The following is a 24989-nucleotide window of genomic DNA, read 5'->3' as shown; positions in this document are numbered from 1 at the left end:
TATAAAATCTCCATACTATTTCAAAGAGTTTGATACTCCTAGCAACTACCGGAAAAAGTCATTGTGCATGCAGTTGAACAGACTAGAAAAATGTACAGTTCCTTCTACCTCTAAAAAGAAAATGTAAGGTAAGTTTAAAAAAAAATAAAAATTATAAAATCAGCACTGGTTCTGGTCACGAGTTTGTTTTTGGCTCTAGGCAACCAAGCACACTGACTGTCTCAAACTTCCTACTTCTGTGGGTCCACAGTGGAAATACTGGTTAAAAAAAACGCAAAACAAACAAAAAACCAAAACCAAATAAAATGAAAATCAAAGTGTAATACAGAAATGAACAGTGAGTTTCAATAGGAAGGTGGCAGGGTGAAGACTTCAACTTCGTCTTCCACATTACAGATAACTGTCCCACATACCATCCACTATTATTTTTTTTGGGGGGGTGGGGGAGAAAAAAGAAAGTAGTTTTTATGGCTCCAAAATAGATATAAAAAAAAATAAATCAGGAAACATTGTACAATTTCCCTTGTTCTCTTACTTAGCACTAAAAGCTTCATGCAGGTGCGTCTGTAAGGAGGATAGCTACTGTGGGAGCATCTAAGTAAATTCTCTTCCTGGGTCTTTGTAAGTCTATTGTGGCTACAATTAGTTACAGTGTAAAAATAAAGTAAAGCAACAAGCTCTGCTTAAATCCTCAAACTAGAGACTATTTGTGGTATAGCTCTTGCACTAATTCTCTAGACAGTGGTGAATTTCACGTTTACCTCCTTTGCCAAGAAAAACATTAGTCAGAATTCAGGCCCAGATTTACTTCTCCATTATCTCGTCATTACGCCAGTGGGACCCTCCTGGGGTTATTCCGTTAATATAAAACGGATACACCAGCTCCGCCCCGAAGACTCCCCCTCCCCAAAATCCCACCCTTTATTTTTTATTGTTGTCATACCTGTACTTTTATACGTACATAAAAACAAGCACACACCTCATTGGCATACGCTGAGGACTCAGACAAAAGGACACAGGCTGCGCTAAACATTGATACATCTGGGGATAATGGACAAAAGAGTAAAAATCGAAGGTATGAATTTATGTTGAATAAAGAATGTCTATCCAACTCAACACGAGATTAATGCTACTACCAGCAGTTCATTATTTTGGTAAAATACATTACTCTGACAAAAACATGATGGGATGATATTGATTTATAATACTGTAACTTTAAAAAACACAAAAACATAGTTCTGCTCTCAGCTTTGCACTTGATATTGTTGTCAAACTTTATTGGAAACGCATTTATTTTGATTTTGGAAAATCTAGCTGTGTTTAGCCATTTCACAGCTGGTGAGCAGTAAAGATGCTTCTGCCTCATTTACAGATCTTGAACATGAATCAGACAATCAACTGGAACATTAGTCAAAGAGATCACTAGCTAATGATTTCTGACAGGCGCTGCAGTAACAGGCTAAGGCCCAGCCTGGATAGCAGCATCTGACAATATTTTTCTGGAGCCAACAATAGGTGTTAGTAGACAGACAATGCAATCGAGTGAGACTACTGGCCTCATACCACTTATACCTCTTAAATACGTTCAGAAAAAACACATAGCTCTGACAGTCACTAAATAATCACTTCCACGTTATTCCAGCAAAAATAAAAGACAATAGAACTGTATGCATAGGCATTTTGCAGTTCAGTGAACTCTCTCCCATAGCTCCCCAAGAAATGCATGTTTGAAAATGCCAAAAAAGTACAGCCTTTATTATCATAATTTGAGTGGTTACACGTCTGTGTAACCTGAGTAAAGTCAAAGGAAAGTTTCACAATACAAACCCAGATGTATTCTTATTTTGGCCAAAACACAGCGCGGGAGAGGTTGGACAGCAATAAGAAAATTGTATTGTTCGTGTAATGTATCGATTACAATAAGCAGAGCTCATTGATCCCAGGAAAATAATAAACCAATATCAACTGAATGGCAGGCCGTGCCTTGCTAAATGCTAAATATATTCAGGCATAGCGAGCACGCCGGGTAAAAGCAGTACAGCTTTCTGTCTGCACGCTCACAATTAAGGGATACTGAAAACTGTGTGCCATGCTGAGGAAAGAGGGAGTGGTCCCCGATTTGCCAGACATGTTAGTTCTCCCTCTCTTCCCACAGCTGAAATTCACCAACTCAAATTCTGTAAATGTGAATGCTAACTCCTTGCCCTTAGCCACATCCAATTACACTGGACTGCACTGTTTGGATAAATAAATGGGAAAGAATTAAACCAGAAATGTACCAACTTTGTCACTGTTCCCACAGAGACAGAATTTGTCTGGAATTGGCTGGTCTAGTCTGTTCCAGCACTGCTATTCCAGGGACTTTAATGTGGATATTTGGACAATGCATAGCATAAGCATGCACCTTGGAGCAAGGGAATCAGGGACAGAGGGATGTGGAGGGATTCCTCCAGAATCCAGCCAGAAGTCTGGCCAAGTCAAACATCAAAGCAGAGCACCCTTGTTCAAGACCTTCCACAGGCTCTTGGTAGGAAGTGGCTATCACTAAGGCATTGCTTGGTTGATACTGTCCCTGAGGGGTAACCGCTCCATCCAGTCCACACTCTTCCCCCCCCGTTATACTTGGAAATCAAGTGCAATATTTACCTTGGTGCTCTATAAACTTGCGTGGCAATACATGCTTTGGGACACCTGTGTCTGCATCTGTTTGAAGGATTAGAGAAGACAAACATTTCTCTCATTCCTTAACAGCCTATCAAGATAAGACTTAGGGTTCTTTGCCTGTATCAAGTCTTGCATGCTTTGCGTAATATATAGAGCACATAGTTTTGCTTTGATTCTGAATGAATACATAAATAGAAGTAACTAATTGAAGAAGTTCCTTTCCCCAGAGTAATTTCAAACTCTGTTGGCTCCACAAAGTCAGGAGTTACCCTGTATGCTTCATTTTGCTGCACAGGAAACTTAAAAGAGATGAAATGTACAGGTGGTTGAATAAAGATAAACAAGAGTTTATCTTTATTCAATCACATGTATATTTCACCCTTATTTCTTCTGTATTAGCTTCTCTATTACTTTTCTTAATCCTGGCCTTCTGGGCCACTAACAATTATATTAATTCTGATTCCCTACACCTACAACTTTGTAGGAAAGCAGTCACCAATTTATTATTTACTATACCTCATAGAGGGTTTTATTAAAATAAATAATTATTTAAAAAAAAAAAATCAGCCAGGTCCTACAAGGAAAAAAACCTATGCAAACATCAAACCCAGGAATACTACTTTGTTACTATTGTACAATTTGAAACCTTTACTGCAAGAGACATTACTCTAGTAAAGGTTGTTGTAATCTTTATTTGGTACGGGAATGTAATGTTTTCCAAACCAGCCATTGTTGACATATTTCTTCAAAATAAAGCATGGCTTAACAGTCTGGAGTGAAGAAGCTTCATCTGTTACCCTTTAACAGCAATATAAGAGGAAAAAACAGTTTATGTATCCTTTCCATCCTGACAGATGTGACAATAGCTGGAAACACTGTGCCTGCCAAGAGCTTTTATCAAGTATGTTATAACAACTAGTAATAAGTGTAAATAATAAATGGCTACGATCTTATGGGAAACGGTGGCAATACTAAACAATTTTTGGTGCTTGCTGATGGGAGTCTGCTAGTCTTGGAATTCCCTGGCTTCCCAGTAGAGTTTTGGCCTGACAATAAACAACAGTTTAATACTTTATCTAATCCCAGCCAGGAGGTAAGTTCAACAGCAAGCTTTTGCAGATGTTCACATCCAATAATCTATCCATAATTGATGAAACAGGGAGGTCAGATGTAATGGTTGCTACTATTCCAGCAACAAATAAATGGTTATTGACAAAACAAGGCAGTGTGGCGCTGAGTGCCGAGCAGTGACAAGCATGAAACAGTGCTGAGACAGAAGTAGTGATGTGAATACAGCCCTTCATCTTGAGAATTCCTCAATGTGATGTGTGGCACGAGGGCCACTCTGACACATAAGCAGATGGAGGTGACTTGTAAAGGAAAAATGAGATTCCGCAAGTACATAAAAGACAAAGGCAGAGGCGGAGAAAGAAACAAGGAGAAAGGGGTGGACGAGACTGGAAATTTGGGTAAGTGCAATAATGTGAATTGTTCAGAAATGTTTTTGTATCGCAGCACTGTGATCCAGATGTCTGGACTGCTTTTATCACACTGTTGTGTCTACATGAATGTACCTGGCTGTCAGATTGCTGTAGCCTCCTAAGACATTAATATCATACTATATGCATGTGCATGCTTAAATGCCCACTACTTCTTAGACAAAGCACCTATAAATATTCTGCTTCATGCTTATTAATATCTTTAGTCCACTCATGAACAGATATTTTTAATTGCATGAAGTTTTCCTAGCTAAAAGCAAACAAACCAACCCTTCAGTTTGCATAACACGATGGAAAAAACTGCAGAGATAAACTAGGAAGGTATACAAAAAATTTAAGTCAGTTAAAAAAAAAATATTTTTCTGCATAACTATATGGAAGTTAAGGACAAGTTCTCATTTGGCTGAAAACCTCATATTCTTTAAGTTTTAACCTGTGTAAGAAATGCAGTAAAAGGATTAATAGACTGTTTTTATTGACTGAATAAAACTTGAGTCATTTACATGCAAATAGACACTTGAAATCTTTTGCATCCATTTCAGTGCTAAAAGATAGTATTTTTACAATGTTTACTGTGTAATATTCTAATATGAAAAACAGCAGAATGAAATGGTGGCCATTATTGCTATATGTAGTCATAAAAAGATTTCTGTCTGAAATACTTTAAATATTAATATTACTAAAATCACTTAAAGCACCAAGGAATGTTAAATCGATTTATTTAGAAGTACAATTTATTTCACACTTTGCTACCAATTCTTTTGATCAGCTCTGAAATAATACATAAGCTGAAAGCAAAACAGCAAAACAAATTGCTTCTAGCAACGAAGCAGCAAGCTCTAGGTTTTAAACTGGCACGCTTCAGTGTTTTAACTTCTCAGGTTATTTATCTATCAAAGGATAAATTTTAAATTCCTTAAGACCTGATGCCTGAATCAAGACCTCTTATTCTCCAGTCTAGCCATTGATGGTTCTGATCTAGCAAAGCTGTTAGGCATTTGCTTACACCTGAATATATGAGTGGTTCCCTTGAAGTCAATGGGAATAACAGAATTGAAATTTAAACACATATTTAATAAGTAAATTGCTGCAGCTTGAACTACATCAATTTGAGAAAACAATCTAATTTTAAAAGCCTTACTTTATAGAAAATTTTTTAAAGCCTGTTCATTCGAACTAAACTATACAAAGAAAAACAAAACCTCCCAGATTATGAATGTATTTGCATTTAAGTACTGAAATTCCTGAGTTTGTATAGTGTGGGTACAAATGTTTAATTTCTCAAAACACATAAGTCTGACTTCCGTAACAGAATCTAACAGAATTAGAAAATTTCTTGTACAGTTTTTCAGCCATTTGCTACAGCCCTGGGTATAATATGTGCAGTTTCACTGTTGGACATACTACTGACTTCTTCAGATCTCTCATGCTGTTGTTTTTCAGATAATATAAGCTACGAGCTAAGACATGCTGTAACTATCTCTTTCCCTCAATTATATACAGCATTTAGGTTCCAAGGTTTAGCGCATCTAAGCTAGAAATCCAATATAGTCTAAAGTCCATGAAGTAAATAACCTCTATAACATACAGTTGTACTGCTCTGTCTTTTTTGTTCCTAGCCTGTGGGAATGAAATGAGTGGAAACTTCTATATCAGCAGTTGTTTTTGTTTTGTTTTTTAAAAAGTATATTTTATTAGCTGCTTTAAAAAAAAATTTCAATACAGTAAGTAGAAATCATCTGCCTAAATCACATCTTTTAACTGACAGAAGACAGTTATTAGTGTTTTAGAAACCTCAGTCAGGGCAAGTGGACTAATTGTAACCTTATATCCCATGAAACAGACACTGTATAGCCGTGGTCACCACCTGGCTCTTACCTTGCCTGGGAAAGCACGAGGAAGAGCCATCTCCACTGGCCATACCTAGCAGAGAATATGCAGAGAACAGCAGAGATTGTTCCATCCCATCAGCTATATCAAAAAGGTAGGACCAGAACAAAGGCTCCATGATTGCCAACTGCACTGCCCTCCATGCCTTGGTGAAAAATAGATGCAAGGATATTTTTACTTCCTTGCAGAGCAGTTTAAGGAGGTTTTTATGGCTTTGTCCTCAATGTTTCAACATATTAGAGCTAAGTAAGACTCCAGTAAGGGACAATTTGTTTCTTTTGAGTTCAAATATAACAGCTAGCAACAATTTCATGGAAATGATTCAGAGTCATACAAAGAATTCTCTTGATCTTAGGTTATCTATTATTATTATTAATGCAGAAGCATGTAAATATTCTTATTAATGTTGCACTAAAGCCCCCTCCAGTTCTTTTGCAAACTCATACAGAGACTCTGTGTGTGTGTGTGCGCACGCACAAGTGCATGTGCGTATAAGGTAATAATAAAACTTGTCATTTTGTAATAGATACCCTGAGTCAAAATCTTAACAAAAAATAGAGTCTGAAGCTTGGGAAACCACGTTTGGTATGTTAAACGGCATGCCTTCTAAATTCAGGGTGTTTTATATATATATTTTAAGTAAGGCTACATAAACCTTATAAATATATATAAACCCATCAACTTTCATACTGTTTGGAAATTAAAAACAAACACTTAAAAAACCCAACATCCTCCACTCATAGCCCTCAAAATTGGGGTTTAAAACTTTTTGTCACCAACTCGTATTCATATTCCTGAGAACACCAGTACTCAGATACTCCTAAAATTCTGAAAAGGTGGTATAGATTTATCTAATGGAACATGCAGTCAAATCTGCAGCTTGCTGCAGTTGTCTTGCTCTTTTGGGATGTATGAATGATTAAATTTAAAATTGTAATGGATGAGATGAAAGTCCACCCATTTATGTGTTTTGGTAGGAAGTCTTATGGACCATGAGACTCCTGAAGAGTAAGGGTGATATCGACAAGTTAATAGTGCATTTATTTTCATTGTTGCTATGGGAAAACATGGAAATCTCATGAGCTGATTTGCTTGTCATCAAGTAATAGATTTTTTTATGTATTTAATATTTATTTGTTTCTCATCCTCTGTAATTTTTGCATAACTTGACTACTGTAATTCTGCAGCAGCACTGCATTTAAGAGTGTTTTCTTACAAAGGGTATTCTTGTGGTATGTTTATATTGACAAAAATCCAGCTTACTGAGAGGAGTTATTCTGATGCCATTAACCAAGCAAAATGCAATTGGAACGACAGTCTCAAAAAGGAAAAGGATACCATGTTCCACAGGCAATTGTAGTGGACACTGTATCACCAAGGTGCAAAGCTATGTAGTACACAGAGAAGTACTGAAGGAAAATAGCATCATTACATGTCAGGACTACTCAGAACATTTTCCCTGTTTTTTTTTTTCAGGTTTTCAAGAAACTGGCTAAGATAAGAAAATTATTACCTAAATTAAAACAACAGAAGAAATCCTTCCTTCACTAGGAGACTGTTAACTTTCATATCCAAACAAAAAGTTAGATCTTTCTTTCCCTTTAAGAATTAAGTGCTAAATTTAAAACAAAAAAAAAATTGAATGATCAGAAATTCACCTTTTCCCTGAAATTTCAGGTCTTCTTTAAGATTCTCAATACAAGTAATTTCTAATCTCTTAGTTCCATCAGTATTTGAGTCAGTATATTTTATCAGGGCAAAGTTCGCTACCAGTACTAATTGTTCTCACATAATTTTGTTTGAACTGCCTTCACCAATGCCTAGCTGCAGTGGGACCTTTCAGAAACATGAAATTTAATCAGTTTCAGAATTGGCTTACTAATTCTACACCTCCAAGAACACCACCTTTGTACGTGATCTATTGTCAGTGGTCAATCCAGTGTCAGTGATCAATCAGAAGTGCCTACCTTCAAAGATGACTCAGAGTTTGCCTGGGTTTTTATTCCTCAGGTATGAAAAACACAAAATTACTTTGTGAGTACAGTTTTAAGAACAATTTAAAAATTGCTTCAATAAAAGTAAAGCCTCTAGGAATGATGAGACCTTTTCTTAACCTAGTATGCTAAAATGTTTTTTTTCTAGCATGTGACGCCATTTGCTAATCTGAAAATGTTACACGTCATTACTAATGGCTAAATATCACATATAGATCAATAAAGGTCAATCTGAGAGATTTAAAAGAAGGGAGTTTGAAATAATTTCCATTGAATAGTATCTTTTGATGTGTTTTGCGAGTGTCCATTTAAGTGTTTCTTTTTGTAGTAACAGTAAAGAAAGCTTAAACCTAAACTCAGCGGTCTACTCAGACACTGTTGGCAGAAGAGTCCCTTGAAGTTCAGCCTTCTAGAAAAGCACTAGAATCGTAAGCAAATCTCAAAGGAATGATGCTCATTCTTCTCAACTACCTTTCACAATGTTTGGGAGAAAAGAGGATAACATTCAGTCTACCTTTTGGAGTTCTGTTACTTGCTAAGATCCTCCTTGATTCACCAAATTCATAGATATGTATGGGCATCATCTATATATTTAAATATAACAGATATAATTAGATAAAATACACTGTGCATGCTAACTTCAGAATATCTGCATCCCAGATATATTTACTTATATTCCCTCTAGCTGCATAAGTTGAGACAAAATTTTCAGTTGTTTTGACATGGACTTTTTCAGAAATTAACTTTATGCTCGTAAATCACCTTTAATTACTTTAATAGGGTCATTTCGAATGTGATGATGTCTTTCTAAGTTCATAAATTTTCTTGATAATTTTATGCCTGTGGCTTGTATATCGTAATTCTGACAATTCATGCACACAGCATTATCCCATAAATTACCACATTTATTTTGGCATGGTCTCAGTACTCATGAACACTGCCTCTATTATTTAAATATGTAACATATCTGAAACACAGGCTTCAATGTCCAAAATAAAGGAACACTTAGGAAAAAACTAATGCTCAGACAAGGGATGAGGACTGTAATTCTCATGATGATTTAGGATGCAATTCTAATTAAAAGAGGAAAAAACCCTTGATGCCCAATGCTTTGAAGCATTCTTGAAAGCCCAGTTTAAAAAAATTCCCACATCAAGCATTAGATTACAATACCTTATGCAAGATTTCTAACGACACAGAAGTGTTTCACTTAACACTTAGCTTGTTATGCAAGTCTGAAGAAAAATAAACAGTAACTTTTACTTTAAAATTAGCCTAGAGGGAGAACCCTCCCTGACAAAATCTATAATGTTTAAGATAAAATCTATATAATGTGAACTACTAATATTTTGAGTCATATTTTGTGGAAAAGCCATTAGACTTGATTACAAACCAGATGATATGAAAAATATTATGAACATACCACACTGCTATTGAACGCAATTAGTTGTCGGGCTTTTAAAGTGGCACACACTTATGTTTTTACATCTGAGCAGGTCCACTGAAATCAATCATATATATCAAATAAAATTAAATCAAATCAATTTATACAGATTATACACCAAATCAAATTATGTTAGATTATACACCAAGTGCCTAGCAAATAAAAAACCTTCTCCAACAAAACTAGCCCATTTGATACAAAGTGACTGCATATTTTTGATATAATAGGCTGCAGCTTAATCATTTCAACCTTTAATTACTGCATCAGATAATGAATATTTTGAACATATGCTTCTCCACTCTGCTAGAAGACATGAATGAAAGAGAAACAAGTTTATATGCATGCTCCTGTGCGTGCGTGTTGGGGGAGGGAGCAGTGCGCCGAATGGCAAAAGGAACCAAGTGGCAACAATTGGAGGAAATGGTATCCGTAACAGCTGCTCCTTTCAGATTCCCCTAGAAGGAGACTGCCTGAGGTGGACCACGGCACAAAAGGATAAAGAAGATGAAAACTGATGCAAAGCAGGAAAATAACTGCTGAGACCCCTGAGTCTAAACCCGAATAGTCCCAAGCTGTGTGGCAAGACCTCTTTAGCATGCTACAGAAGCTGGTGATGAACTACATATTACCATGAGGCAAACTGGCTCCTAGCAGTATTGTCTGCATGTTATGTGTAATGATAACCAGTAGTCCCCCAGGAACAGGATGCAATGATTTCATCTCCGTAAGCATCTGAGCTCCCCTTGGATACAGAGACCATTAAACTGAGAACAGAAGGGTAAATTTTAGGCAATGATTTCTAATTGGAGAGTGAAGACAACTTGTGCTCAACAGTACTGTCAACCACTGGTATTTTACTGCTGTCTGTATTGATCACTGTTACGGACAAAAGGAACTAAAATTTTACCCCTTTTTCTCAGTCCCATAACACACACTATTTTCTGAACGGAAGTACTTCATGAGATTCTTCTGTCATATTATTGGAAATGCCATTATATTAAGAAATACCACTATATTATATTACAATATATTATTATTTACACAGAAAAGTATTGGTATTTTCATTACTGTTAAAACAACATTCTATACTATTAACATTTTATTTTATTTTGTACTACTGAGATTTTCTTTCCCTTTTAACAAAAATGCACATTGCTTTCCTTACCTGTCAGGTGTTTTTGTAAGACTAAAAACAATAGGCAAACTTATTACATATATGTTTTAAATTAATAGTGGTACATTACAAAATTCAAGGTTTCAGAATCTTCCTTAAAAAATAATTCTGCACATGACGAAAGAAATGGAACTTCCAAATGATTGCTGTAACTTTTTGGCAGGAGCCATGGGGGAGCAATGAAGGGAAAGGAGCAGCTATAAAATGTAAGCAAAATGGATCCTGAGGAAACAATGCCAGGACATCAATATTTTTGAGACTTTCACGGGTAGTTTGAGCCTTCGTATATCATGGAGACTGCGCAGTCTTGTTCATTAATTAATTTCTCCTGTGATGGAGAGATCAAATATGCATGCAGGGTTCTTTATTTAGCACATTTGCTTATCTTGCTGCACTTCATCATTCACGCAGCTTATTGTGACTCTCAGAAACTTAACGGAAAAGTTGATCAGGTAAGATCAGGTAAGAATCTTCTCATTGCTGTTGCAACTATTAGATATAATTTTATAAAATTATATAATTATAACATATTATTATATTTATATATTATTTATATAATATAGAATATGTTTATAATTTTATAACATTGTATCTAGCTTTTAAATTTTGAAACATTCTCACATTCAGCTACAGACTTTGCAATTGATGTGAGAACAGGCTCCCACTTCCCAGCATTCAGTTGATTTATACAGAAGATAGGCCTATCAGCATTGAGGAATTATAAATAAAGATGGTCAATAACTTTTGGAAAAACTGTATGACAAATTACTAAAAGCATATAAGAGGATATTTCAAGACAGAAATCTCGAACTGTTCCTACACTGCAGAAACCAAGCAAGCAATATTGAAACCCATGCTGAATTCACTCTGTGACTTCTATTGGTCTATTTCTGAAAAAAATAAACTACCACAACAAATAACCACAAAGAACGACTGCTATAAAATATGTTCATTAATAAAATACTGAGCCACCCTGCAGTTAAAGGAACAAACAGAAATAGTAATTATCCAGCTGATTAATTGCAATAATCATGAACAAAATATTCAAATAAATTAATTTTCTGGGCAACATTTTTAAGAGGATAATGGAGGACTGTGACTTCTTTGATGACTGCCACAGACAAGTCAAGTTGGTGCTTATCATTCCCCTCACACTATGATGAGCTCGCTCTCTACCATAGAATCGCCTAGGTTGGAAGGGACCTTACAGGTCATCTAGTTGAACCATCAACCTAACTGACAAAAACCATCACTAAACCATATCTCTAAGCACCATGTCTACCCATCTTTTAAATACCTCCAGGGATGGTGCCTCAAACACTTCCCCGGGCAGCCTGTTCCAATGCTTAATAACCCTTTCAGTGTAAAATTTTTTCCTAATATCCAGTCTAAACTTCCCCTGGCATAACTTGAGGTCCTTTCCTCTTGTCCTGTCGCCTGTTACTTGGAAGACAGACCCCCATCTACCTACAACCTCCTTTCAGGTAGTTGTAGAGAGCAATAAGGTCTCTCCTCAGCCTCCTTTTCTGCAGGCTAAACACCCCCAAGCTTCCTCAGCCGCTCCTCGTAAGTCTTGTTCTCCAGACCCCTCACCAGCTTTGTTGCCCTTCTCTGGACCTGCACCAGCACCTCAATGTCTTTTTTGTAGTGATGATGAACTAGAGGAACCCTCCTCCCAGACTAGAATTCCACATGTATAATTCTCATTGTCTTAGAATGATTATGTATAGGAGGCTCAAGGGAAACACAAGAAGAGGAGCTTGAACTCAAGTATCAACAGAAGGGATTACATCAGCACTACAGCTTTTCATACAAAAAGCAATTAATGTTTCTTCCAAATTCCTGATATTCTGAAAAGCTCAACATGTGCATTGATATATTTTTAATTGCTGCTCAGAAATACGCTGTATCAAACTAGTTTGCAAAACTAGTGTTTTATACAAAAATCTAACTAAATAAAAACTGTTTTATATATGTATGAATACAGGAAAACGAAAGCTAGTCACATATAACCTGAATATTATGATATAGTATTATTTCTACAGATCCAAGCATGGAAACCTGGACTCCATCAGTTCTGGAATTTACTGGAACCATAATTGCTTAAATGGATCCTTGTCTACAGGATCAGATACAGTTATAAAAGGTCCATGAGCCAAGTCTCTCCATGTCTTATCCACTCTCCAAAATGCCTAAGAAGATGCCAAGGAGGCAGACAAAGGCATCTGGAAAGCTAAAGCAACTTTAAAATAAACTTACTGATAACGCTGTCTGTTGTTCTCCAGCAAAATTATACGCTAAACTTAAGCAATACGCAGCTTCTCCTTCCATCTTCATATCACCTCCTAAAGAAAGGATTAAAGTTACAGTTACCAGTGTAATCTGAACAAAATTACATTAGTATAGATGGCTCTTGCAGGTTCTTAAATAACATGGAGATGTTTAAATACCGTAGTAAGTTTTTGCTTCTCCTTACCCTTGCCACTTATCTCTTTCTGAAAATATATACTGGTGATTAAAAATAGAGGCCATGGATCAAAAAGTTCAACAAGAAAGTTCAAAATGTCAGAGAAATTATCTTCCAGTAAGTAATGCAGCACAATCAATTTAACATGCTGTAATGGTCTCTGTCATTAATTGTTTAATAATACTCTCTCTATATATTCATATAATAAAAGTAGCTACAAATATATAACACACCCTAACATATAAATGTATAATATGTTGACCCATACACTTCACTAATATGAATCTTAGTGAAACACCAAGAGAGAATTACCAGTAGACCAGGATCATATTCCTTATTCTCATGGCGATCTTGCAAGCTACTGTAGGCTAGAATAGCTAAAAAAATAGGGATAACTTACACTTGCAAGCAGTAGTCACAGAAAATTCTTCATAGGTGGTTGCTAACACTTTTCCATACCAGGTTTTATTTCACTAATGCTGACCTAACAGACACTGCTTGCTGGTCGTTTTATATTGCTCCCTCAATGGAAAATCATCCATTCGATACTGAACTTTATATAAATTAATTATATAAGTGCTTACTGTATCACGCTATATTAAAAAATTTCCCTCCAGAACATCAGTATTCATAAAAATAAATAAATTGTAGATTAAATTATATTAAAAATAGCCCCAAATCCACTCTTTCTGTTGCTCAGTATCTATCTGCTCAAACACAATAAAGACTGGAAAAATCAACCTGACCCATAACTGCATATCAAGATATTTTGTAACATGCATAAATAAATATAGTTGCAATGAAAAGTGAGATTATCTAAGTACATTTGTCAGGCTAATAAATTCTTTACCTCCAAAAACACAGTAGGCTACATCTAGTTCTGGAACTCGCTGAATGTTGTAATTGCTGAGGCCATAGCAATGCTCTATCTATAGTACTTAATACGTTACACAAAGTTATGAAAAGCCTGTAATTCGAAAACCTGCCGGTCTTTTCCAGTATTCAATATCCCTTAAAAGGCTTAATGAAGCAAAAGGATACAGAAATACAGTTTCACAGAGGAATAATAAGCAAAAAGTTGCTAGGGATATAAAAAACTTCCTTCCTCACTTAAGAACAGTCTGAGAGTCTGAAGTGGGTAGTACCTAATCCTAATCCATAAAAGACATAAACATAGATGATGGTCCAGAAGGACAGAATGGCTATTACAGAAGGCAGCCAGAGCCAGTATGGGTTTAACCAAGTTGTTAAATATGGGCGTCATAAACAGAGGTTATGGTTTTGGAATGAGAACTGGAAAACTCATCTGAAACAAACTTTTATAGCTTAAATTTAAAGAACAATGCCAAAGTGCATAGTGATATTTACTATATGCCTCAGGAAGCTATGGAAAGCAATTGATTTGAAGTAAGGGCACTGGAACATCTGCTTGGTCAAAGTAAGTTTTGGAAAGGCATCATATCCATTTTGACAGTCTTCATTCCCAGCAGTTTTCACTAGCAACAGGAAGAAGTTGATGAGAAATTTCACCAGCAGTCCTTCCAGGTACTACAGTAAAGATCAGCAGCAGCAGTTTTACTGTACCTGTGACTTAAGCTATTACAGGCAACAGCTGCACAAAAAGCTAAAAGTTTGCATTTGATCAACAGATGCAGCTGGAAAAGACAGAAAAGTTTTTGGGTTTGGGTAAATGTGTCCTCCTTGAGCTGATTAATTGTATTGGCGTTCTCAACATTTGGGTACATACACCCAAGAGAAAAGATCTAAACAGGCAACTCATAAGACAGATCTACTAATGTGAATTGCAGATAAAAACAAAATAGGTTACTTAGTGGTTTAGTTAAAAGAAAAAATTAGCCAAAGACAATCATATGCCCTTAAAAATGAAACATTTATAATGGAAAGAACTGAATTCTTGCCCCCAAAGTCCTGTTTGGTTTATTCCCCAAAAATTTCCACATAAAAGCATTTAGGTTTCAAATGGTGCTTTAAATTATTCTTCATGAGATAAGGCAAGCTGAGAGATTTTGGTTCTCCACAATACAGTAAAAAACCTGAAATGGAAACAATTTACTGGCACTTTTAAAAACAATAATCAGCAAAGTTCACATGGGCTTAGATGCCTGCGATCTTGTTCATTTTTTCCAAGAGTATCTGCTGATCCAATAAAGATACTTCTTTTTAGGAACTTGACTTAGCTTCACTGAATACATTTTATACTCTTCTATAGATTGCTGTATTATACTATCTACCTGTATAGTCATATATTTATATGTGGCAAAACTTATTTTAAAATTTGGAAAATATTTTCTTTTTTTTGCCATTTTTGATAGCTTAATTCTATTGATCCCAAGTACTACTCAAAAACTAGCTAATAGATTCATGTTAGGCATACATTATTGAATTTAAAAACCTAATGTATCTGGTGATAAATATTGAATTAATATTACATATTAATTGTATGTGTAATTCATATGCAAAATATGCCCCTTAAGGAATACTAAGAAAGGCTCTTGAATTGCTGTGCATGTTAAACGATGATTATTTGAGACCTTCTATCCTACTTCTGAGAAGCACGCCAATAATCACCTAGGAAAAGTCAGTCTGTAGAAGTGGATATTTAACAGCATCATTTGAGAAAAAAGCATTATTAAGATTTCTGAAAAATTAGTATTTTTTCATAAGGTATATTTGTCTCTTTTCTGTTCCCTCTTGTGTAAGAAATGCTACAGAGCATAGTATTTCTAGCTGATCAACATCTCACATTATATATAACATTCAAACGCTATTCTAATATCCCCCAATTTTAAACCTATCTGCACATAGACAAAGCTTCATACAGTTGTTATCTAGAACAAGAAGGAAATCAAGAGTAGACAGCATAGATTTATGACAGGGAAATCATTCTTCACGAACCTGATAGCTTTCTGTGATAAGATGACTGGCTTGGTGGATGAAGGGAAAGCAGTGGATGTTGCTTCTCTCAATTTTAGTGAGGCTTCTAACACCGTCTCCCATAACATCTTTATTCACAGTGAGGTAGACTGAAAACTAGCTGAGCTGCCAGCCTTCAAAGGGTTGTAAGCAGCAGTAGGAAGTCCAGTGGGAGACCGGTCACTAATGGTGTGCTCAGGGATCAATACTGGCACCAATGCTGATTAACATCTTCATTAATGACCTGGACGGTGTGACCAAGCTCACCCTCAGCGTGTTTGCAGGCAATGCAAAGCTGGGTAGGAATGGGTGATATACCAGGTAGGTGGTTGTGCTGCCAGGCAGAGGGACCTCGGCAGGCTGGAGAAATGGGCCAATGGCAGCCTCATGAAGCTCAGGAAAGGGAAGCACAAAGTCCTGCACGTGGGGACGGATAACCCCAGGCACCAGCCCAGGCTGTGGGCTGACTGGATGGAAAGGAGCTTGGCAGAGAAGGACCCGGGTTTCCTGGTGGACAACAAGTTGCCCACGAGACAGCGAGGCACACTCATGGCAAAGCTGACCAATGGGATCCTGGGCTGCATTAGGCGGAGCATCGTGAGCAGGCCAAGGGAGGTGATCCATCGCCTCTGCTCAGCACTGGTGAGGTCACCCCAGGGGTGCTGTGTCCCATTCTGGGCTCCCCAGTACAAGAGAGATAGAGGGACATAGTGGAGCGAGTCCAGCAAAGGGCTGCAGAGACGACTAAGGGACTGGGAGCATCTGTCCTGGGAGGAGAGGCTGAGGGAGCTGGGACTGTTCAGACCACAGAAGAGAAGGCTCAGGGGGGATTTCATCAATGTGCACAAACTTCTGATGGGAGGGTGTAAAGAAGATGAGCCGGGCTCTTCTCAGTGATGCTCAGTGACAGGACAAGAGGCAATGAGCACAACTTGAAATTCCATCTGAACTCAACAAAATATTTCTTTATTGCGAGGGTGTTTGAGTAGTGGAAAACATCTTCCAGAATGGTTATGGAGTCTCCACTAGTGGAGACACTAAAAACTTGACTGGATGTAGTTCTAGGCAGCCTGCTCCAGCTGACTCTGATGAGCTCCAGAGGTCCCTCTTCTTACCTCAGTTATACTGCGATTCTGTAATTTTTCACTTTAGGTTTCAAAGTATAACAGAAGATACATACATACAGAAGAAGTTTTGTTTGCTTATGATAGAAAACTGGTTTTTGCAAGTACTAAATGACTGTGTAGAGTGAAAAGGTAGTGATACAGCAAATAATGTCACTGAAAAATTGCAAATCAGCAGTGACTCGCCAATCAAAATCAGTGAGCTGAGCTTCCATCAGTAACCTCACTTTATGATTATGGGAATAATAGTATGAAACACTGAACCCGCAAGCTTGGGTTTTTTGGAGATAAAGCTTTCAGGAATCTAAAAGATTCTTTGTTGTCAGCAAGAAGGCATTTCTGCCTTAGTGAGATCTGGAAGTGTATTGATAGCATTTGTCTTTGAATTTCATAAGAAATAATTACCCAGTCAAACACTTGACAATTTCTACTTTACTCTTGGGAAAATCATCAAATAAAGAAATGTGAAAGTGTTATTTTCCACCTACCTTCTTTTGCCATTTTTAAAGCTTTTATTAGCGTTTTGATGGCTTGTTGGTGTTCTTTATTTTCTAGCATTTTGTCTGCTAGTAACGTATAAATTCTCCAGAGATGCTCACATGCCAGTGAATTGTAAGTACGGCCTGTATCATCCTTCCATGTCAAACCCACCGTTAGCTGATAAAATGCTTCATAATGCTCAGCAGCTTTCATGACATGACCTGAAAAACATCATTCATAATTACAATCAGTGTAATCAACAATATTTTTAAAGTTCTTAGTCTATAATAGTTTTCTCATTAGAAAGTAAGTTGCAGCCAATCATTTCACAGATTTTTCAAGAATCTTCAATATATAACTTAGAGATCACTAGAAAATGCTACCAAATCTCACAGCTATCAGTAATACTGTAATTTGAACTTGCATTTTAAATTAGCTTTCCTTTGTAGATTCACAATGTTGTGAAGTGTGATACCAAGGATGCAAAGTCAGATTTTTCTAGAAAGTACACCTATTATAGATTCATTAACATAGCCTTTGTAGACCTTATAGCAGCCTTCCAGTACCTAAAGGGGGCCTGCAGGAGAGATGGAGAGGGACTCTTTATCAGGGAGTGTAATGATAGGACACGGGGTAACAGCCTCAAACTGAAAGAAGGGAGATTTAGATGACATCAGGAAGAAATTCTTTACTGTGAGAGTGGTGAGGCACTGGAACAGGTTGCCCAGAGAAGCTGTGGATGTCCCATCCCTGGAGGTGTTCAAGGCCAGGCTGGATGGGGCTTTGAGCAGCCTGGTCTAGTGGGAGGTGTCCCTGCCCAGGGCAGGGGGGTTGGAACCAGATGATCTTTAAGGTCCCTTCCAACTCTAACCATTCTGTCATTCTGTGTGATTCTGTGATCTCATATTTCAAAATCACATCTATGAATAAGGAATCAATTTGAACTGTTCCTCAAGTTTCTTTTTCCATAATAAAAAGCTGTGCTGAAAGATTCCAAATGTGGAGAATAGAGGTAAAAAATTTGGGGTGGCAGTGGTGGGGGAATGGGAATATCTTTATTCAAATAAGTGATGAACAAAAAATTATTATGCAAAGTTTATTATTATTTATTATTACAACTATTCAACATATATCAACAACTATTACTAGGCCAATTCTGGCGAGTTTATGTAGTAAATTTACTGGAAAAGCATTAACTACCAATAGATTAATTATTGAGCCTGAAGTAATACACTTTAAGGTTTTCAAATATAAGTTACTCAAACATCTTTAAGGCAAAGGAAAGTTTGAAGATAAAGTTCAATTCATTTTAACATGGAAGTAGATCCTCTCTCCTCTCTACCTTCAGCTAGGGTTATCTCAGTGTATACACGCAATCCAGAAGATTTCTATGCATTCTGGACAAAACAGAAAAGCTTTTCCTTATACATAATAGGCACAGAAAAACTAGTGGGAAGCAGGTACCAAAAAAAAAAAAAGTGCATTCTGGTCACAGTACCTTGTTTCAGAAAGAATATTCTATAACAGGGAGAACTGGGAATGTGACTCTTCCTTCATAAGTAAGCGTGCGTGTGTGTAATAAACCATAAACTAAGTTTGTTTAGATGTATTTGCAGTTTAACACCTCTTCTGAAACATGATTTATACGGAACAATTACTGTTTTGCAGATCGTTTTTGTGGTACTGCATTCAAATTATGAAAAGAACCAGGAAGGAGAAAAGGTGTTTCCCAAATGCAGGAAAGGAGGGAGAGAAGCTGAGAGAAGGACCTTTAAACGTTCTGAGAGAAAACAAGGCTAGTTCCCCAGGCCTCCAGCCAACCTAGAGGCAGCAGAACAGCTATGAAGAGCTTATTAACTTAATTTAGATTTGTCTTTTGCATACTTTATCCTTGTATAACCATGCTTTCAACTTTGCAATATAAAACTAACTCTAATCTTTATTAGAATTAAATGTTTTCATATTAAGCTTCACTGATGGTTAAAATGATTTCAACTAAACTTGGCAAGCACAAGAAACCTCTCTTTCAAAAACGCAACTAATTAAATGAGTTTCACAGACAAAGCATTTTAAGGCTCTACAACCTAGGATTCATGTAAGAGTCCCAGCGGACACAACACAAAGTGCTGAAGAGTGAAGTGTCAGGTGAAAGAGAAGACAACAAGCTTTATGCAGCTCCTCTCTAGCTAGGGACAGGTATCGGAGAGATGGCCCACAGCACTGGAAAAAAAAATAATCTTACTGTCAGAGTAGCTACCAGATCCCGTAAACAGACAGGAAAAGATCTATATGTACTTTCCAAAATATTACATACTTGACATCAGGCTGAACAAACAGCAGTGCAAAGTGAAATTATCATGACCAGTACAAGCTGTTTAATCTTTCACTGACAGTACATATATCAGGAAATAGAGATATAGACTTGCTAAACCCAGATGAAAACTTCCATCCATTCTAGAGGCCTCCAATTTGAACTTGGGTTTCTGCCTACCCAGTCCAGCTAACTTCTTAGGGAAAGTTCAACTCAGAAGTCAACAGAATTCCAGTTATCCAGGTTGCTAACTGCAGATTTAAGATATTAACTGAAGAAGCTGGTGTTGGCTTTGACACGAATGATGGAAAGTTGAGTTGAAATGTAATGTTAGTTGCCAGATCTCGCATTTTATCCAATTGGATGCTCATAAACACATACAAACTCCTCCTTGGAATTCTCCTCAAAGTTTATTAATCAACTGATTATCCTTCTGAAAGGGTATTGCCATACATTTAAATGATCTACTTTCACCACATGTGTAACAGAGTTTGATTCATGTGTAACTCAAAAACTTCTAGTGAGAATGGGAAGCAGCAAACAAAAGAACGGTATCACCTGGGTATGTAATCTGAGGCTGAACACATTATCTGAGTTTCTCCCAAGACTCTGTAACAATCTCTTAACGGGACACATCATTTAGGTAAATAATACATGTAACCTTCAGAACTAAACAATTGTTGAGATTGTTAGAACTATCAGGTATGGTAATTCTTACCCATGCTTCCTCACTTGCAGTATCCCCTGGAGAAAGTTTCTGTCAGACTAGAAATTGAACTCATATATTCCATGTACCCCATAGTTCTTAAGAGTTGACCTAACCATAAGAGCTGTGACCTGACATCCTTTTTGCCAGATCTCAGTGAAACCTCTTTAGAAACAATCCATCTACATCAAGCTTCAAAATACAACAGCAACAATCTTTTTCGTAGTATTCAAATGGAACTAAATTAGACTTCACTGAACTACCAAGAAAGAATATGAAGTAAGAAGTAATACAATCTGCTCACAGAAATATCAAAAAGAAGATGCCAAGGAAAAATAAATAAAATACCTGCTGGTTTCCTAAAGGAGGGAGAGATGTAATCCCTGACCTGGAAGCCCTTACATGGCTGGGAATTTGCCTATTGAAGACTTTCAAGTAATGCTGGCTATTTGAAGACCTCTCAAATTCATGGAAGGTAAAAGTGTTTTAGACTTTGAAATTCATTTTTCCATCAAAATAATCTGAAATCCCTTGTTCTCATTAGCAAATGACATATCAGCCTATTTCTTTAATCCATAATGTTTATGTGAACCTCAAACGTTGTAGAAAAATAATGTTTCCAGGGGTGGCAAGTTTATTCACTGTCATGAGTCAGTTCAGTTGGAATTGATCTGGTCAGTGCATTCCAATTTTTAAACATTGAACTACTGCAACTGTTAGGCACAGGTATTGGTAGATGCTGTCTGAAAATCTTGAAAAGCATTAAGAGAAAGTTATAAACTAATTACAGAACATTTCTGAGTAAGCATATTTTTATCTCACCTAAGCAGCGACAAGGCAGAGTTTTAAATTAGTTTTATCATCAACTGAAAGATAAGAAGGAAAAAAAAAAAGAGAAAAAGAAAGCAAAATGAGAGGAAAAACAATGAGTAGCAAAATCACTTAGAATAGTTTGTAGAAACGCATCTTTTATATCTCTAGCAATTCAAAGAGAAAATCCAGAAGGTGTTTCTAGGAAATCTATACTTGAAAAATCTATTTGCAAAATGTTACACAAAGCTGTATAGCTATTTTCAGTTGGCAACATTAACAGCAATTGCATATTTCTTTCCCGCTGCCATGCAGAAATTAGCCCAGTGTATACTAAGTGGAGTTTGAGAATCTCTGATATCTCTTCCCTGTTTATAAAGGAATCAAAAAACAGAAACGTAACTATTACGACATATAAACAACCACTACTAAAACATTATAGCTTAATGAAGCCCAGGGCATAACAAAAGAAACCTTATCAGCAAGAGTTTAATCTTAAATATGGGAGGCAAACATTACCCCAATATAATTTTAGGAGCAAAGAATCAGTTTTAAACAATTATATAAGACACTGCTCTGCCCCTAACAGTATCAAATATTAGAAATTACTCTTATTTTCATGGGAACTACATACATACGCACAAAGATTTGTGCTACAGCTTTCACTGAGTTGCTTAAAGTCAAAAAAATAAATCTATTCATTCAAGCAAAAGAATTCAATGTAATTTTGTAAATACTGAAAAGAAACGTTCTTACATTGTCTAAAACTTCCTTTATAATTCCCTTTCCTAAGACCCACTCCGAAAGTATACATTTGTTATATCAAAATAGATATCAAACCAAAAGGGGTATATATGGAGACTACTATTTTGCCCTTTTTTTTTTTTTTTAAGTAGAAAGATTGACTAGATATTAACACAAATGGGTTTAAATGTGAAGCTGCCATAAAAGCAGGCACATAAATGTAATTCTCCCAGCCGCTATTTTGATGCACATTTTTGATTCCATGAATATTTTATGAAATGGCCCAAACTAAAGCCATATAACATTCCTGCATTACTGATGCTTGCGCCCGTAAGCTACAAACATTAGAGGCATGATTGAGTGCATTAAAATGAACTCATTCAGCAGTGCATTGATTACTTGAAGGAGACAAAAAAAAAAAAAGAAGTTACTCCCACTTAAGAAAACAGCACACAAATCTGAAGTTTTCAATACTGAAATTAAGGATAGCAAATTTGAATAATGTGGTATTTAACAAATAAAGGCAGTGCAAAACTATCTAGAATTCTCTATATACAGACATGACATTAATTAGGTGAGATGTTAATTAGGTCCACAGATTGCTTCCAGTAGTATACAGGTAATTTAAAATGTCACAATCTGCAAAATGCAGTGACTGACCTGTTCTAGCTCCATGCCTCAGCAATACTGAGAGCACCTAATGATTTCCTTTTCTATCAGCTCATACATTTACCAATGAAAACAACGCCACAGAAACAATTGCACCAACCAAAAAGTGACAGGTCTGTTAGGTATATTACTTCAGCAGTACTAGTATAAGCAGAAAGCACATTTAATTCTAAATTGTAAACGGTTATTGAGGACTTTAGAAAATATTCCACTTTAGCTTAAAACAACAACCTAAAGGAACAGTAAAGCTTTATGTATATTACAGTATATTTTAATTTAGAACTAGGATATCTTTTGTTATTTCACTGTGCAACATGAACACAAAAATCTCTTGAAGCAAGTGTTAATGGTAGCAAAAAAAAGAAAATTGTTAATACTATTTTAAAAGATATAGGCTTACATTTCAGTTTAACTGCTTGAACTATTTGTATTATTTTTAGCTTCCTATATGTTCAATTATGATAATCATGGTAGAACTATTCACGCTGAAATAGTTAAGAATCTGTCACAGTTTCCAATGTGTGTCACTATCTACAGAGGTTGTTATAAGTCTTTAACAGAGATGTGTTGGGAGGTGGAACAAAAAGCTCACAAGAATCACAAAACAAGGTTCTCATTCAGCAAATATTTGAACCACCCTGGACTCCTGAGGTAAAATGAATTGTACAGAATCACATCACTGTGACTGATCTCAGATGCAAGAACCTGAGTTTACGTGCCGTCTGCAAAAGCAAGACAAATATTGTGGAAGAGATTTAAGATAAAACCATAACTCTACAAGATTCCTCTAAACCACAACCAATCATCAGACAACAATCAAGACAAGTATTTTTAAGTTAAAGGATAAAGAAATTACTTTCACTCACTCTACAAGAGCTGACGACATTTTTCATAAAGACTCCACCAGGAGTTTTAGCAAAATGACATAAAAAGTTCACAAGAATATTGTAATGAACATGCCGGCTCATCATAGGGTATTCTGACAATTTCCCGATTTGACAATACACCAGTAGATCTCTCCCTAGAGCCTAAGCTGCTCGAGGTCAACCGAAAGCATGCCTCAGAGGTAGAAGGCTTCCGGACATAAAGGAGAAAGATGGAGATAAAAAGGAAAGTTGAGCATCACACAACCTGAGATATGGCATTGGTGGACTGAAATTGCAGTGCAAAAAGATGGCATTTTACATTCCCTTGTCTAGGTCAAGAACTGCTAGGCTAATCCTTGGTATTGCAGTTTAGAGAATGATATATTATTTCTGCTGACATTAGTTAATCAAGTATCTGTTCTTCAAAAAGAAAGACATAACCGTAGGAATCCAGTAAGCATTAGATCATACGTAGTCTTGTCCTCCGAGGACCTAAATTACTTGCCTTAAAGCTCAAATACTCAAAATATACTTATACAAACCTAGAGGGCAGTGCATGTTTTAGTACCCACAGTTGGACCGTTCACAGTCTGTTACAGAGCATCATTAACACATTATGATAATAAAAACGCTCTAGAAGATGCTGCTTAATGGGTTCTTTGAAAGACACCTCACAAGCTAGGGATAATACTAGTTTCTCTGGTTGCTTGCCTGTCTGCTCTCTAATCCCTTCCCCTGCAGCTGCCAACACTTCTGAACAGCAAAGGAGGAAGGGTTTCTCATAGGCAGCTGAAGTGACAGCTGCTTTGGGGATAGCTTACTGTGGCCCAGCAAGAGGGAAAAAACCCTGTAATTAACTGAAGAGCACATTACCAGAAGAGGATCTACTTTGAAAAAAACTTCTTGTTCTTACAAGAAAGCACCAAGAATAAGTACAGGAGGAACAGGCACTGTTGTAGAGGAGACTGGAACAAATATCTTCCTCTTGCCTTTCTTCCAGCTGCTGCAGCAGCCCCTGTACCCTGAAAATTCTGGGTTAGCTCCACGCCTTCTTAACTTGCTTCTGCATAAGATCTCTCAGATTTTCTCTAAGGGACACACACCTACTCTAAATCGATTGCAACTACTCAGAGTAGCTCTACAAAGAGCATCTGGTGTCACTTAAACATGATTTTCCCAAAACTATATGCACGCAGACCTCACATATACTTTA

The 24989-nt window shown here is 36.6% G+C and overlaps 1 protein-coding gene across 1 annotated transcript in view; it reads right to left on the bottom strand.

Moving 5' to 3' along the window:
- Positions 1 to 24989, bottom strand: part of TTC29 (tetratricopeptide repeat domain 29) — a 135974-nt gene that overhangs the window by 65488 nt on the left and 45497 nt on the right. The window contains exons 6-7 of the mRNA XM_063337074.1: positions 17679 to 17891; positions 12925 to 13010 (exon numbers count right to left, since the gene is read on the bottom strand). Coding sequence (XP_063193144.1) covers positions 12925 to 13010; positions 17679 to 17891 — 299 coding nt within the window. The remainder of the gene's footprint in view (positions 1 to 12924; positions 13011 to 17678; positions 17892 to 24989) is intronic.

The sequence above is a fragment of the Chroicocephalus ridibundus genome, chromosome 5, assembly GCF_963924245.1.
Source record: "Chroicocephalus ridibundus chromosome 5, bChrRid1.1, whole genome shotgun sequence".
Classification (NCBI taxonomy): domain Eukaryota; kingdom Metazoa; phylum Chordata; class Aves; order Charadriiformes; family Laridae; genus Chroicocephalus; species Chroicocephalus ridibundus.
The sequence above is the reverse complement of the archived record's forward strand: the minus strand, read 5'-3'. Positions and strand labels throughout refer to the sequence as shown.